The sequence below is a fragment of the Apodemus sylvaticus genome, chromosome 3, assembly GCF_947179515.1.
Source record: "Apodemus sylvaticus chromosome 3, mApoSyl1.1, whole genome shotgun sequence".
Classification (NCBI taxonomy): Eukaryota; Metazoa; Chordata; class Mammalia; order Rodentia; family Muridae; genus Apodemus; species Apodemus sylvaticus.
The window spans coordinates 153592913-153608882 of record NC_067474.1 but is presented as its reverse complement, the minus strand read 5'-3'; the positions used below and the strand labels follow the sequence as shown (position 1 = coordinate 153608882).

At 52.3% G+C, this 15970-nt stretch overlaps 1 protein-coding gene across 1 annotated transcript in view; it reads left to right on the top strand.

The window, feature by feature from the left end:
* Igsf21 (immunoglobin superfamily member 21) overlaps positions 1 to 15970 on the top strand; it is a 228002-nt gene that overhangs the window by 174795 nt on the left and 37237 nt on the right. The window contains exon 4 of the mRNA XM_052175724.1: positions 14608 to 14726. Coding sequence (XP_052031684.1) covers positions 14608 to 14726 — 119 coding nt within the window. The remainder of the gene's footprint in view (positions 1 to 14607; positions 14727 to 15970) is intronic.

Genomic DNA, 15970 nt, shown 5'->3' with positions numbered 1-15970 from the left:
ATTACGGCAGAAAGTCTTCCACAGAAGTCATCACCTGCCTCTGAGGCCCGCTCACTAACACAAGCTATCATTTGTGATGTCTTCTATCAAGTCCACCCAATTCCCCCAAACATCGGTTATTGCCTTCAGGACCGCCTTGTGCCCCGCCCCCTTGATCCCCATGAGAAAGCCACACAGCAGCTGACCCTCCTCCGATCATTGGTCATTCCATCTGATTCCTTGATGTTCTCAGGTCACAGAGAGATATTCTCCAGTTCTTTAATTGTGGGTGTGTTTGTATTCGTGTGTGCGTGTGTGTGTGTGTGTGTGTGTGTGTGTGTGTGTGTGTAGCTGCATCTTTGGGTAGGGTGCGGATGATGCCAGAGATCTAACTATCCAACACTAACAGGGTCTCTCACTTAGCCTGGGTTTCAGTGACTAAGTTAGCTTGGCTGGCAAGTGAAATCCCAGAGATCTGTCTCTGTCTCTCCAGCCCTGGCATTGGAAAGGTCCCCCCATCAGCCTCAGATTTTATTTTTTTTAATTAATTTATTTATTTATTATATGTAAATACACTGTAGCTGTCTTCAGACACACCAGAAGAGGGCATCAGATCTCATTATGGATGGTTGTGAGCCACCATGTGGTTGCTGGGACTTGAACTCAGGACCTCTGGAAGAGCAGACAATGTTCTTAACCGCTGAGCCATCTCTCCAGCCCCATCAGATTTTATTTTTAACATGGGGCGGGGATCTCATTTTATTATTGAGCTTCAAGGTCAGGGGGGTTCCAGAGAACCTTCCGCCTCAGCCTCCTAAGCAGCTGAGACTACAGGTGTGTGTTACTACCCCCCACTTCGTTGCGGTGTGTGTGTGTGTGTGTGTGTGTGTGTGTTTCTTTTTTTTTGTTTTCCTTGCTACTTTGTTTCCAGAAGAACCCTTCAGTGGCTAGGGGTGGAGCCAGAGCCTTCCCTTCACTCCTGCTAGAGAGAGGGCTGCCATCCCCAGCAGAACTTTCTGAAGGGGCTGGGGGAGAAAGTGGACCCCACCTCATCAGCCTGTGTGACAAGAACACCATTTCAACTGGGTCACGGAACCCTGTCTCATGGAGACTTCTGCTCACAGCAACCTTTGCCACTGGGTGCCCTGAGCGCCACCCCAGCCCCCCAGTGCTTCGGATACTGTTTGTCGCCCTTTCTTGAGCACCTGCCGGGAGTGCTCATCTGCTGGGTGGTGCGGCTGGTCCCATCCGTCCCCTCTTCCTCTGCTGCTGGCCAGTGTCGCACTCACTCCTCTCCTAGTGTTCTTGCCTGTTAAATGTGAGGTGGCCAGCCATTCTGGCATGCTGGACCTGAGGACTTTCTGCTGAAACTGGGCAAGTCAGGGACCCCCACCGCCCCAGCCCCCGGGACTTAGATGGTCACCCTGGCTAGATAAGCAGGCTGTATTAGGTAGTCTGGTAGGGAAAGAACAAGAATATTTACATTCTGTGCCTGTAGGGGAGGTGACTTTGCTCAAGGGACAGGCTCTGTGTGTGACGGCCAGAGGTCAGTCTCAAGGACTGTTCCTTAATAGCATCCACATTGTGTTTTGAGAAGGTCTTTATGGAGTCCATCCATTACCTTGGAATCCTCTTGTCTCTGCCTCCCTAGTGCTGGGATTACAAGTACTTCCTCACCATGGCTAGTGTCCCCCACCATGACAAGTGCTCCCCACTGTGGCAAGTGCTCCCCAACATGAGAAGTGCTCCCCAACATGGCAAGTGCTCCCCACCATGACAAGTACTCCCCACTGTGACAAGTGCTCCCCACTGTGGCTAGTGCTCCCCAACATGGCAAGTGCTCCTCAGCACGCAAGGCTTTTTCACACAGGTTCTGGGTTCTGGCTTCTGGGGTGGAACTTGATCTCGGGTTCTTGCAAGGCAAGCACTTTACCAATAAGACATCTCCCCAACTCCTGGGACAACCTCTTCCTCCATCCTCCCCTCTGTCACCCTCATGACTCCACCCTTCTCCAGTGGGCTTTCTGAAAGAGGAAATTGAGGTGCAACACAAGAGGTGTGTGTAGAAGGTGTAAGGCCGTCATTTTTAATTCTAGACTGTTCTGTCCTGTCTTCTGGGAGTTCACCGTCCCTCTTTGTCACCAAGTGGCTCAGGGATATGCCCACACCTTGGTGGAGGGCGACTCAAGTATTACCTCTTCAGGTAGCTTTCATCAAGTTAGACGAGACGCGCTGCCCTTGGCAGTCTGTGTGTCTTCTAGTGTAGGCTTGACTGTAAGTCCATCTCCAGGGGGAATGAAATCCAGAGAGGCACGGAAGCCAGCAGAGGTGGCTCGGTACAGCGAGGCTCTAGAAAGGAGGGTAGAGGCCGTTGTGAGTGTGTGTATGTGTGAGTGTGCGAGTATGTGTGTGTGTATGTGTGTATATGTGTATATGTGTATATGTGTATGTGTGTGAGAGCATATGAGTGTGTCTGTGGGGGGGAGTGTGATTAGCTTTGTGACAGCTCCTGCAACCCCTGAAGGGCTGTGACATTTGTCATTTATTCTGTCCATTGGCACCTGCTATGGTCCAAGCACATCTAAGTTCTACCTTCCGGTTTGAGGTTTGGAGAAGCCCACCTGGCCTGTTTTGTAAGCAAATTTCAACAGGAGGAGAGTCCCAACTCACAGGGAGAGCCAAGAACAGGTGGCTCCGGGTGTGGTCACTGGCCAGCTGTGGCCTCAGCTCCCCCATCCCAGACCATCCAGAGCCTGTGCGATGCCTGGGCCCACTTTCGTCTGGCAGGCTCCCAGGGGATTTCTGTGCTTGCATCAGGTAACCACCGTGTATCCAGCACTCGCCGGGGGTCTTCCACTGAGGAGCCCACTCCTAGCCAAGTTGTCAGTGTCCTTTCCCATTGTCCCCAAATACTTCCCTGGGGCCTAATTCTCCCACCAGTAACTAGTCTGTCTCTTGGGCCTAGACATTGAGAAGGACTGTGAGGTTGCCTCTAAGCAGAAGGTAGAAAAAGGCTAGGGAGACAGCTACGGTTGGAGAACATCTGGGGCTGGCTGAGCTGGTGCACATCTGGACCACTGGTCCATCTTAAGCCCTTCCCAGCTCCCGGCCAAGCTCTTCCAATTGCACAGGCACAAACAGAGAGGCGGGGCAGGACCCTCTCTTCATCTTTCTCTTTCCTACAAGGAGCTCCTATTAGCAAATACCCAGCAGCACCCAAGGCTGCCAGAGACTTAATGGCCATTTTTATTAGCTCTGCCAAGGCAAGGCAAGCATCCCGCGTCGGAGGGCCTGATTCTGAACTGAGAGGGAAGCAGGTGTTTGAGGGAGACAGACAGGGGCGGGGTGGGGGGAGGGGCAAGCAGCCAATGGAGACAGCCGGTGGCCTCAAGAGCCGGACAAACTTCATAACCTCATGCTTGGTCTCTTTCCAGCAGGGGCGAGGGACATCTGAGGCCGGCAGGCTCTCAGCTCATAAGATTGCAGGGGGTGTGTTTAACCTACTTGCAAGAAAGACCTCTTCCCAGGCCCTCAGAGGCTCCGTTTCCATGCAAACAATGCTGTCCAAATGAAAAGGTACGCTCATCTCTTTATTAAAGTGTGGCCTCAGGGGACCCATTGCTACCTGAATCCGCACTGCTAGCCTGCAACGAGGTGCGGCGTGCGTCCATAAATGAAGACGTTTGAATCACAAAACGCCTTTTAAATAGAGTGCATTATACAAGTTTGGTCCTGAAGAGTCTCCTCCTTTGATTGCTGGATTTTGGCAGGAGACGGGAGGCCACACGCCATTTTCTTCTCTCCATCTGTTCCCTCCTTCTTCCTTTTTGGGCCTGGGCCAGATCTCTGAGCTTGCAGCTAGACTGGACTTGATCCTGACGAGAAAGGAAGCCTGGAGTAGGCTGTAGGTGTGGGGAGGGATGGGTTGCCTCCTCGCGGTCAGGAGATCACCATGGCAGCAGGATGCAGGTGGAGCAGGCTGGATGCTGGGGGCAGGTGTGCAGGGAAGAGAGGAGAACAGCAAAGAGAGAGAGGTCCTGTTGGAAGGAGAGGCTCAGGATGGAGGAAAGGGAGAAGTCTGTCTCTGAATGTACCCTACCAGTGCGAGGAGTGGAGAAGAGGGGACCAAAGGGGACCAGCTCGCATCTCAGAGACAAACCCAGAGCTCCCTAAGACTCTCCCAACCTGTTTTGTCTTGCTTGGTACCACTATAGCCCGGGGCTTCAGGCCTGTGGAGTTTATACTCCACCACTGGGGTTCAGCCCCAGCCCAGGAGCCTTCCCACCCACTCTGCACCCCTGATGCCTACTGGATTTGGAGTTCGGGTGTAACTGCTACTGAGTTCCTTAGCTGGGGAAACAGACTGGATGTCCAGGACAGGTAGTGAGGGAGAAACGCTTCTAGGAGGCTCACGAGTGGCATAGGGAGAAAAGCAGAGCTCATCTGATGAGCTGCTTAGCAGGTAAAGGCATGATGGCGCATGTCGTGTGAACACACCCCCACGTTCGCATGTGCTCATCTGAGCTGCATCTCCAGGGAAAGAGAAATGACTCCGCAAAGTTGTCCCCTATCCGCCAACACATGCCACAGATCACACGCCCATACGCAACACATGTGTGCACTCACCCGCACCCAAAGTAATATACTTTAAAAAATAATTAAGCCGGGCAGTGGTGGCGCACGCCTGTAATCCCAGCACTCTGGGAGGCAGAGGCAGGCGGATTTCTGAGTTCGAGGCCAGCCTGGTCTACAAAGTGAGTTCCAGGATAGCCAGGGCTACACAGAGAAACCCTGTCTCGAAAAAACCAAATCCAAAAAACCAACAAAAAAAAAAAATAATAATAATAATTAAATCTGAGAGAATTGGGAAGCTGACTTACCAGGAAAAGGCTCTTGCTGCCGAGCTGGACAGACTAGACTCTGACTCCTAGAACTGCTTGTGGTGAAAGAACACTGAGCCCCACTGCTGGCCATCTGAGCTCTACACCCGTGTCATACCATGTGCATGTTTATGCACCCCCGTGCACGTACAATAAATAAATAAATGTGATAAAAATTTTACCTGCAAAAATAAAGGCAAAAGATCATTGAAACTTGGGAAGGGAAACTTATTAGATCCCTTTAGAGCAATAGTTCTTAACGTGTGGGTTGCGACCCCCTTGGGGAGTTGAACGACCCCTTGGTGGCATATCAGATATCCTGTACATCAAATATTTACATTATGATTCAGTAGAAAGATTACAGTTATGAAGTAGCAGCAAAAATAATCTTATGGGTGGAGGTCTCCACGATATGAGGAAATGTGGTGTTAAAGGGTCGCAGTGTTAGGAAGATTGAGAACCGCTGGGCTAGAGGGCACCCAGCCATGCTCTCCCTCCGTGATCGCGCAGGAGAAACGAAAGCAGATGCCCAGGGATGTATCGCGGCTGCATGGCTAATGGTGCGAATGCAGCCCAGCATGAGTGCCCATCAGTGGGCAAACAGGTAAAGATGGCCACGTGGTAGGATGACCCTCATAGCCAGATCCACGCAGTGGTGCGTGACTCGGCCACGGCCAGGAAGGAGGTGGTGTGGACAGAGGCCACCCACCCATGAACGGCAAGGTCATGACAAAGAACGAGGTTCCGCGTTAAAGGCTCCGACCCCAGCTGGGTGCTACACCAAGTTAAAAAAATTTTTTAATATATGTATGTGGGTCGAGGGAGACAGAGTGTCAGAGAGAGATGGATGGAGCGTGTGTGTGTGTGTGTGTGTGTGTGTGTGCCACAGCACATGTATGTAGGCCAAAGAGCATCTTTCAGAGGTAGTGGGATCTCTCCTTCCACCGCACCTAAGTACTTTCCGTCTTGTGGTCCCTGTGCACCTGTCTCACCACAGGGGTGTTGGGATTATAGATGCACTCTACTGTATCCAGCTTCCTCTTCATGTGGGTTCGAGAAGCAAACCCAGCAAGCACTTTAACCCACCAAGCCGTTTCCCCAGCTCAGTGGCTGAAGCTTTAAAAGGTGGGACCTGGTGAGCCGCCTTTATGTTATTTACAGTATATCTTTAAAGGGGAGAGCGAGACCTTCCTCGCCCTCACTTTATCATTTCTGGGCTCTTCTGCTTCTCCTTGCCACCCATATTCTGTCACAGGCCCCAGAGTATCAGGGTCAAACTCCGTGAGCTGAAATCTCTGAAACAGGGAGAACAGACAAACCTTACTTTTATTTAAAGTGATTGTCTCAGGTATTTTGTTACAGCAGCAAAACTAACACAGGAAAGCAACAAAGTTGCAGGCCCCATAAGAAACAATTTAGAGACTGCAGCTTCTTGGCAATGTGTTTCCTAGGGATAGATAATGAATCTCTGGTCTTGTTTGTTTCTTTGTTTGTTTGTTTATAGGAGGTCTCTGTCTGCATGAATGCCCGTGTACCAGAAGAGGGCATCAGATCCTTTTAAACATGGTTGTGAGCCTCCATGTGGTTGCTGGGAATTGAACTCAGGACCTCTGGAAGAGCAGCCAGTGCTCTTAACCACGGAGCCATCTCTCCAGCCCCAAATCTGTGGTCTTCTAAGCATGAGGGAATGGATTGCAAAAAGACATAAAGAAGCTTCAGGGCAATGCATGTCATTGCGTTGATGGTGGCCATAGTTTCAATATGCTGGAACGTGTTAAATACGCCGCCGTGTAGTTCATCAGTCGTACTTCAAGAAAGTTTAGCACAAAGCTTAAAACCAGCAAGCAATGGGGAAGCGGCTCAGTTGCTGTGTAATTATGAGGACCTGAGATTGATCCCGACACCTATGTAGAAAGCCAGGCATGATAGCACACGCTTGCTCTCCCAGCAATGAGAGGCCAGAGATGGGACGATCTCTGGAGCTCACTGGCTGGTGAACCTACCATGATTGAAGAGTGTCAGGCCCCACTGAGAGCCAGACTCACAACACAGGGTGCCTGGTTCCCAAGGGACAGCATCTAAGGTTGACCTCTGGCCTGTACACACACACACACACACACACACATGAACAATGAAAATAAAACCAGAAGAAAGGGAAGGCAGAGAAATGACTTGGTGGTTAAGAGCACACGTTCCTTTTCCGGAGGACCCAAGTTCGACTCCCGGCACCCTATTAGATGACTTACAACCGCCTGTATCTCGGTCTAGGTCTAGGGACATCTTGTTGCCTCTGACATCCTTGGGCACCTGCATCCCTTGTGCAGACACGTGCACACAAAGATAAAAAGTAATAATGTAGCAAAATTTAAAGCATAGAAAATCCCAGCAGAATGGCTGGGCTCTTGGAATACATGCTACCCAATGGTAAAACTAACCTAGCACAACACAAAAGCCCCAGAGTCAACAAGGTGGAATCTGGTTTTTATTATTATTACTACTACTACTACTACTACTACTATTACTGTTATTATTATATTTATGATGACCTTGTTCCTGAGGCAGGCTCATTACTGTTCAGCTCAATTCTTCTAAGGAGGGAGGTGTCTACACAGACAGGACAGAAAAGCAAGTTCTTAGTGTCTCCATCCAAGCGTGCGTCTCTGTCTGGCTCCTGGATAGAGACTAAGCATTGAAAACAGCATGAGGCCGTGGCTTAATAATTTGTCTTAAATTTTTAATCAATTAATGGCATAGGAGAAAGTAGGGTGGGCGCTAAGAGCTCCCCAGGTTCAGTTCTCCGCGCGTGCGTCTGTGCGTTCCCTCACTGGGGCTCTCTAAAGGTCCAGCACTGGCTTTCCCGGTTCCCCAGCCAGGCCACACGCGGTCGAACCCTGCACCCTTTCCCGGTCAGGTTCCTAAGTCCACTGCCCGCCCGATTCCGGAAGGAGCTGAGACTCTCTTCCCGCCGTGCCTCGACAGGAGGTGCCCTGGATGCTCTGAGAGCTTGAAGAGAATTTAGAGAACCACAAAGTCATCGTTTGCCCAGCAGGCAGGAAGCATCTGGCTCTCCTTACCTGGGGAGGTGGTGCCTCAGAATAGAACCACACAGGGCCAGCACAGGCCAAGTCACCCAGGAGGAGCTGGCTCAGGAAGGAATAGGGAGCAAGGGCAGGACACAGTGGGTTAGGATCGCGTTGCCTCCTTACCTGCTGCCTCCGGCTGGAGTTCACACCAGGGCACCTAACTGCTCACATCCTGACTCAGAGTCACGCTACACCTCGTCTATGTGCCTCAGTTTCCTCATCCGTGCAGTGGGAGGTCACAGCTCTACAGTGAGGTTCAGTGAATGGGGGTGGGGGGAATGCTCATCTCGAAGCCTCCACTGTGGATCTGCAAAGACCAGCACCTCTAGAGCTAAAATTCCATGTGGTATTATCGCCACACCCAATTATCAGATAGGAAAAATGAGGCCCTGGGAGGCCAAACGAACTCAGCAAATAACACAAGCTGGCCAGGTTCACAAGAGACCCCGGGTCTTCACAGCTTTCTGCTGACCTGAACCTCCTAGAAACTCAGCAGCACTTAGCTTGGTCAAGAAGCTTCCAGGGAGCCCCTGGACTGGGAGGGAATGTGGGTGAATGAATGCTCAGACACGGAGAGGAAAGAGGAGGAGCAGTCAGGGCAGCCTTCCTGGCAGAGGCAGCTCAAGAGTCCTGTGGTTCTATGTCACTGGACACTCATGCTGTCTCAGCCCTAAGTAATGCCCTTGGATGAGCCCTGGTGGTCTTCCCAATAGTTTTGTGAGCAGTGTGACAGATGAGGAAACTGAGCCTGAGAGAAGTCACATGATTTCCTAAGAGACACAGGATTAGGACCGAGCTAGGAATCACATGTTGATCCAGCAGCCTGTTTTAATCTGTGTGCTTTTAATCAGTCCACAGCACTGCTGGGGTCGGGGGGATGCCTGGAGGCTTTCACAGGGACAGCAAAGAGAGAGATACTTCAAGAAGAGATAGAGTATCTGGGCATCTCCACCCCACCTCAAGGGTCAACCTTGCACAACACACAAAAGGTTTAAATGCGGAGGCACGTAGTTGGTCTAGATACCAGAACATGCTAGAAGCATAGATCAGGGCACACAGTAGGTCCAGAGTCCGTCCAGGACACATAGTAGACATGAATACTGAGGCATTAAGTTGGTCCAAATATCAGAGCACACAGCAGGCTGATAGGCTAAGGTCTAGATGTAGTTCACACAGTAGGTCTAGATGGGGGTCACACCATAGGTCTAAGTCTGTGTGCAGACGTGGCCCTCAGGCCCTGCACTCCGCAAAAGCTGCGTGTCCAGCCCTTATCCTCACCTGGATGAGGCTCGGGCCAGCGGACAAAGGCAACATTTCTGCTCCTCCTGTTCCCAGCTTTTCAAACACACAATTACTCACCCTTCAGAGATGCCGTCAGTGTTGGTAAACTCCAGCCGCTAAACTGCATTGCCCCTCTCTGCGCACAAACGCTGTAGTTATTAATAGTTTATTGATCTGATCTCAGGCCATTGCTGATGAGAGCGGCCTCCTCCCCATCTCCGCGGTCCCCTGTTGCCTGCGAAGGCCTTCTACCCAGCCTGCAGATCAATGCCAGTCAGGGCTGGGGGCGGGGTGGGCTCTGGGCCACTTAATCCACTTTCCAGGGACGATGGTGGAAGCAAGATCTCAGGTTTGATGAAGGCGAGGAGGCGGTTAGATCTGGATCAAAGCAGTGACCTGGCAGCTTTGCATCAGAGATGAGAGCCAGACGGAGCATGGGACAACGAGGCTGTGTCCGTCCGGATTCAGATGGTAGCCAAGATAGGAGAAAGGCGTGCAGGGCGCACTGGACGCTCTTATCTTGGCTATTTTCCCATGATTTAAGATTATCCGAAGTAAAAAAAAATGTTATCTTACAAAGCAGAAACAAGGTGCCTGCAAGAAGAAAAGGCCAGAGCAGAGAGAGGGGCCTTGACTAGAGGAAGGGGTGGGGGTGGGGGTGAGGAGGCGGAGGATGCTCTGTGGACAGATCCTGTTTTTTTTTTTTCTCCCAAAATCTGAAGGGCAGCTTTCGAAGGGGTTTAGGCTAGCGAGGACCTGGTTTGGATTCTTCATTGGAGGGATATTAAAGAGTCCAGAAACCCCACTTAAATCCTGAGCTTGGCTTCAGGTGAGGGGTGGTGGTGTTGGGAATACAGTGTGGGTCTCATGAGGAGGTGGACACGCAGGAGCCGGCCACTCACTGCCTGGAACCGTGTGCTGGGGCGAGTGATGTGGGTTAATGGCCCAGCCAGGCCAGGCATGAAACCTGGAGCCCAGCAAGGGGCACCAAGCCAAACTGCAGGAGTAGACCCAGATGGCACGCTGTCTTTTCTTAAACACACCAAGCCGCACATCCATCGAGCTGTCTTCCACACCACCTGTGAGATGTCGCCCACACAGCATATTGCTTATGTTACCGTTCCTTGAACGTGTCATCGAGCAGGATTCCGAAACACATCCCCAGTGCTGGGATCACATAAACACATCTGCAAGGATGTGCCCGCTGGGCGGTCACCTGCACGCCTCCCCCTATGCATCAGCTGCGCCCTTTAATGTCTGGTGACATCACCCAGGAGCCTCTGGTTCCGCCCCTCCCCGGAGCCTGTTTCTTTACACGCCCCCTGCACCTGTCTCCCTCGAAAGTCACTTAAGCAGGTCAACTGCATAATAGACACCTGTGAGAATAGCCGAAACATGTCACTTAAGGAGGCTGTCACTCAGCTACCCCGCGCAGCAAGCACATTGCTGCTTTCAATCTAGCTGTGTCACAAAGAAGATCATTCCCAGGGGAGACGGGTTCCCTGCTGTTCCCACTGTCAAGGCACTTTCTTCTGGGAGGAGGCGGGGGTAGTGGCATCTTCCCCCTCACAAAAAGGGCGCTCCCCTGCTCTTCAGTCCTTCCTGACAGCGAGGAGACCGGATGGCAACCTCTGTGTAGTCTATGGAAATGAGGGTGTTGTTTATGCTAATGAGTGCCGGGTGCCTCGCCAGGGAGGGGCTGCTGGGGAGCTGCCTCAGCTCAAAGTGACAGCCGCTTAGGAAGAGGCTGGGAGCCCAGGTTGGGGGGGAGTGTCGAGTGGCACGTGGTGGGTGGTGGGTGGGGGGAGGGGGGAGGGTACAGGGTGCAGAGAAGTGTCTTACAGGCAAAAGAATCTGAGACCGGCTGGAACCTGAGGTTAAACTGCTCATCACATACAAATGAAAAAGAGGCTTGGTGCAGGCATATGGAGAGAAGAGATGACAGTTGTGTGGAAGGGGACTCCCAGCTCAGGGGCCACCGAGGAAGAGCCTGAGGCTGACACCGGCCTCTCCATCTCCCATGAGCAGGACCATGAACAAATACGGGTGTCTCCCCTGGTCCTGACCACTTTGGGAATATGAAGATCAATCCCGGCACAGAGTCCTTGGAAACAGGACCAGTATAGGCTGGGACTTGATGAAATGTGAATTTGCCTGGCTTAGTGCCAAGCCAAGGCTCTTGCTGGTCAAAGTGCCTAGATACCCCTTGGCAAGAATTCTCTCCTCTTGGGGCACCACAGGATGAGGGCCGCCCATGGCCCCTGGGCAGGTACGTGTAACACTCTGGCGTGCTTGTTGGATTCCATCTTCACTGCAGGCCTGAGTTGTGTCGTCTCCATTTGTTTTTAAATCAGAAAGTGGGTGTTCAAAGGTATGACTTCCCCAAAGTCATGGGTTCCAAATGGGAGGTGGGGGAGAGGCATAATTTGAGCTCAGTTGTCAGGGCTCTTTACAGCCTAAATGGAAGAAAGAGATGTCACAATTGTGACTGTACCCTCCGGGAGAAATAATGGCATACTGACTCCTTCTAGCGTGACCTGACCCTGAGCACCCTGTAGAAAGATCTAGATTAGGAGTTATCCATTTACCGAGCATGTTTTAATGATTTTAAAAGGCTGGAGGAGAAAGAGAAAGGTGTGTGTGTGTTCTGTGCCATGAATGTTCTGTGCAGCACAACGCTGGACAACTACAAATAAAGTTTTATTGGAACCCCAGAGCACTGATTGGTTGACAGACTCTCTTCAACTGTGTCCTATGAGGGAACAGTGAGAAGCCTTAAGTGAAACCATCTTTAGGACTTTTTGGATTACTTTTTAAATTGTGTATGTATGAGTGTTTTGCCTGCATGTATGTACGTATGTATGTATGTATGTATGTATGTATATATGTACCCTGTATGTGTGCAGTACCAGTAGTGGCCAGAAGAGGGTGTAAAGTGCCCTAGAACTAAAGTTACAGACACTTTGAGCCACCCTGTGGCTGCCAAGATTCAAGTGTGGGTTCTCTGCAAAAGCAACAAGTGCTCCTAAGCACTGATCCATCTCCTGATCCCTAAGGCTGTCTGTCTGTCTGTCTGTCTGTCTGTCTGTCTGTCTGTCTGATTGAACATGTCTATGTGTATCTGTGTCTGGGATGGGTGTGCACATGAGTGCAGTGGCTCCCCAGGGGCCAGAGGTCTCAGATCCTCCCTACTGGAGCTGTAGTGATAGGCTGTTTTGAACTTCTCAGTGTAGCTGCCGAGCCCCAAACTCAGATCTTCTGTAAAAGTTCAGAACTGTCTCTCCAGCCCCTGGACCAGCCTCAAAGGGGAACAAAGCTGGAGATGTTTGCTCTTGAACTGTTCCAGTGAAAATACAAGAGGGAACCTTGAGGGGAACGCCCATACCTCAGATCTGGGGACCTTAGAAGCAGAGCCTCCGAGCCCAGCCTCTGCTGAACATGGGTGTGTAGCATTGGTTGGTTTCCCTGTGTCCGCTAGGGTGGGGATTCCTTGGGGACAGGAATGTAATTGTGTTTCTGGGCATAAAGTGGTCCCCTTGGCACTATGGAAGGCAGGACTCCAAGGTCCCACCATGGTGTTTTACCTGTACAGGGTGGAGGCAGTCATGACCATCTTGTGTCTCAGTTTCCCTGTTTATGGAAGATAATGACCAACGCCTGCACTGTGACTGTGTTAGACTGCATAGGGCTGCCTCCTCCCCACCCCCAGCAGCTTTATACATTTCAATGCTCGGTCCCCAGTTGGTGGAACTATTTGGGAATGATTGGGAGGTGTGACCTGGTTGGAAAAGATGTGTCACTAGGATTAGGCTTTGAGGTTTCAAAAGCCCATGCCAGACCCCATCCCTCTCTCTCTCTCTCTCTCTCTCTCTCTCTCTCTCTCTCTCTCTCTCTCTCTCTCTCTCTCGTCTCTCACTCGCTCTTGCTCTCCCTCTGTCCCTGCCTTCTGACTTCAGGTCAGGGTATGAGCGTCTCCCAGCTTCTGCTCCAGCTTCATGACAGTCACAGACTAACTCTCTGAAACTGTAAGCAAGCTCCCATTTGAATGCTCTCCTCTATAAGTTGCCTTGGTCGTGGTTTCTCTTCACAGCAATAGAACAGTAGATGAGGCATTGGTGGTTATGAGGAATGAGTCAGGGCCAGGGCTCACGCTGGTGGCAGCTAAACCTGCATCCCCCACATGACCAGCCCGGCAGTTGAGATGCTGCTTCTGGGCACAGATTCGCCTCCGGCTGAACATATACACACTGCCCGCACCCCTCCCGAGCTGCAGCACCAGGCCCAGGGCCTGCATACAGCAGGTGATGGACAAACACCGTCCTTCCTTCCTCCCAGTCTAGACCACAGGTGTGCAATGTCTTTGCAGAGTGGATGAGCGGAGCTTGGATGGGTTTGTACTGGAGTTTGCCCTCCTGGCACGATGCCTACTCAGCCCCGTAATACCAGCCTTGTGGGGACAGGGAGGGGTGGGGACAGGGAGGGGTGGTGACCCGTGTCCTGCCAGAGCTCGGGACATGGGTGGGAAGACTTGAGGAGTTGGACTGCATGCCCCCCACACAGCCGGGTTGGGCATCTGGCTGTGAGAAGCCAAGAGACCCCAGTCTGCGGGGATGGGGAAGGCACAGTCTCTGGGCTCTCAGTCTTAGACACCCCAGACACTGCTGGATGTCACGGAAGAGCTGAGAACTGGGTGGGGGACCCTGGGGGTTTTGGCCCGAGGCCGAAGGGAAAAGGGCAGGGGGTAGGGGAGACGCTGGCCGGATCCCACAAGGGCGGGAGTCCTTGGTCTGGTCTGGCGGCTACTGGCATCTTGGCTCAGTGGGTGACCCTGGCTGGACCGCTGTGAGGTTTCCGCGGGAGGGTAGGCGCGGCTGGTTGGAGGGAAGCCTGCTACATTGCTCCAGCACAGCGGGTCTAGAGGACAAGATGCAGTCCGTGGTTTTCGAGAGTTTATTGTAGGGAATTAGAGAGAGGGAGAAGGTAGAGGAGTAGAGGCTGGCCATGGCCACGCAGAGAAAAGGAGAAAGAGAATGGGGAGGGGGGGGAGGAGCAAGCCGACGATAAGAGAAAGAACAAGAGAGTAAGAGAAGAGAGAGGCGGGGGCAAGCACCCCCTTTTATAGTGGGCGGGACCTACCTGGCTGTTGCCAGGTGACTGTGGGGGTGGAGTTCAGGGGCTTGGGGCATTACGTGCCTGATGGCCACAGGATTATGGAGGTTGAGGGCCTCCTGTCAGAAGCCTAGTGTCTGGGTGCATGGCCAACGGGTCCGTCCCTTGTAGAATTAATCTACGGGGGTCTCTGGAAGCTAAGCCTCGCTCAGCCAGAACACAGACCGTCTCTCACAGTCCCACACAGCCTCACCCCTTCATCCGCTTCTCTGCAGGCTGCCCGAGGTCCGGATCTCAGACAATGGTCCCTATGAGTGTCACGTGGGTATCTACGACCGAGCCACGAGGGAGAAGGTGGTCCTCGCCTCGGGCAACATCTTCCTCAATGTCATGGGTGAGTCAGTATCCCCGGAAGGAGGGATGTGGGTGTGTTCGTGTCCTCGCAGTAGGCTGTCCTGAGACTGCTTGTTAAATCCCTGTGGTAGATGTACGGAACCATCACCTACCCTTGCCTGGGAGGTGGAAAAGGCCGGACTGTGGCAAGCTGTGCTTGTGGAACCTGGCCCCAGGGGCCTCCCCCGTGGAAGAATGACTGGTGTCCAGGGACAGCCGGCTACCACAGCCCTGAGCTTTTGCACAGAAGGTTGGCGAGGGATGTCAGTCTCTAGAGCCACCCAGGACTGGTGGCCTTGTGACATGGAGACTCTGAGCTTGCGGCTACCACAGTGGCTCTCCGCAGGCTGAGGCCACGGCTGGATCAGGAGAAGCCCCAAGGAGCACGTGTCATGCTGTGAGAATCCTCTTCTGGGGCTGACTGCCGCAGCCTCCAGGGATGGGACCTAGCGCAGTGACACACTCCAGGGGCTCCATTTTCCTCCCGGGGCCTTTCCTGGAGTATTGAAAGTTCAGGAAGTTAGAGAACTTTCTGAGCTCAGTGTGAGGGCCTCCTGGGTTCTCACTCTGGCTCTACACCTCTGTTTATGTATCCGTGAAATGGGATAGCAATACGAGTATCCGTCCAGTTGATGCATCATTGGCTGAATCGACGCTCACCCAGACTCAGTTTCCCTGCTGGAGATGCAGAGGCCTTTCTTTGAGTAGTCCCGGGGAAGTTCCACAAGCCCGATGCTCTTGCGACATTCTGTTGCCACTCCTCAGGAGGAATGCTTGGGTTTGGCCTTGACCCAGCCTCCTCGTCTCTGTTTTTCCTATCAAATAATATTTGTCAGGGCAACAAAGCCTGCTATACTCCGGCAATCGATGAGAGCACAAAGGCCCCGCGGAAAGTCCTCGATCTGGGGAAATTGAAAACCTCCAAAGGTTGCAGACATCGGGAGTAACATTGATTCCATCACGGTAGCTTGGGGAGGAGACGGCATCGCGGGGCAGACTGGCCGACTCCTCTGACAGAGCATGCCCAGTGCTCAGCCCCGCAATGGCCACCCCAGGGAAGAAATGCAGCTCAGCCAACACCATCCAGGGTCTCCCAGGCCAAAGAGAGATCCAGGCCCCAATAATTACTCATCAAATGTTTGTGGAGTATCTAGGGCACCTCTGGGTCCAAACTTCGAACAGAATGAAGTTCCTGTCCTTCGTGAGTTTGCCATATAGATTGTGAGGCAGGCCAGCCGGGCATAA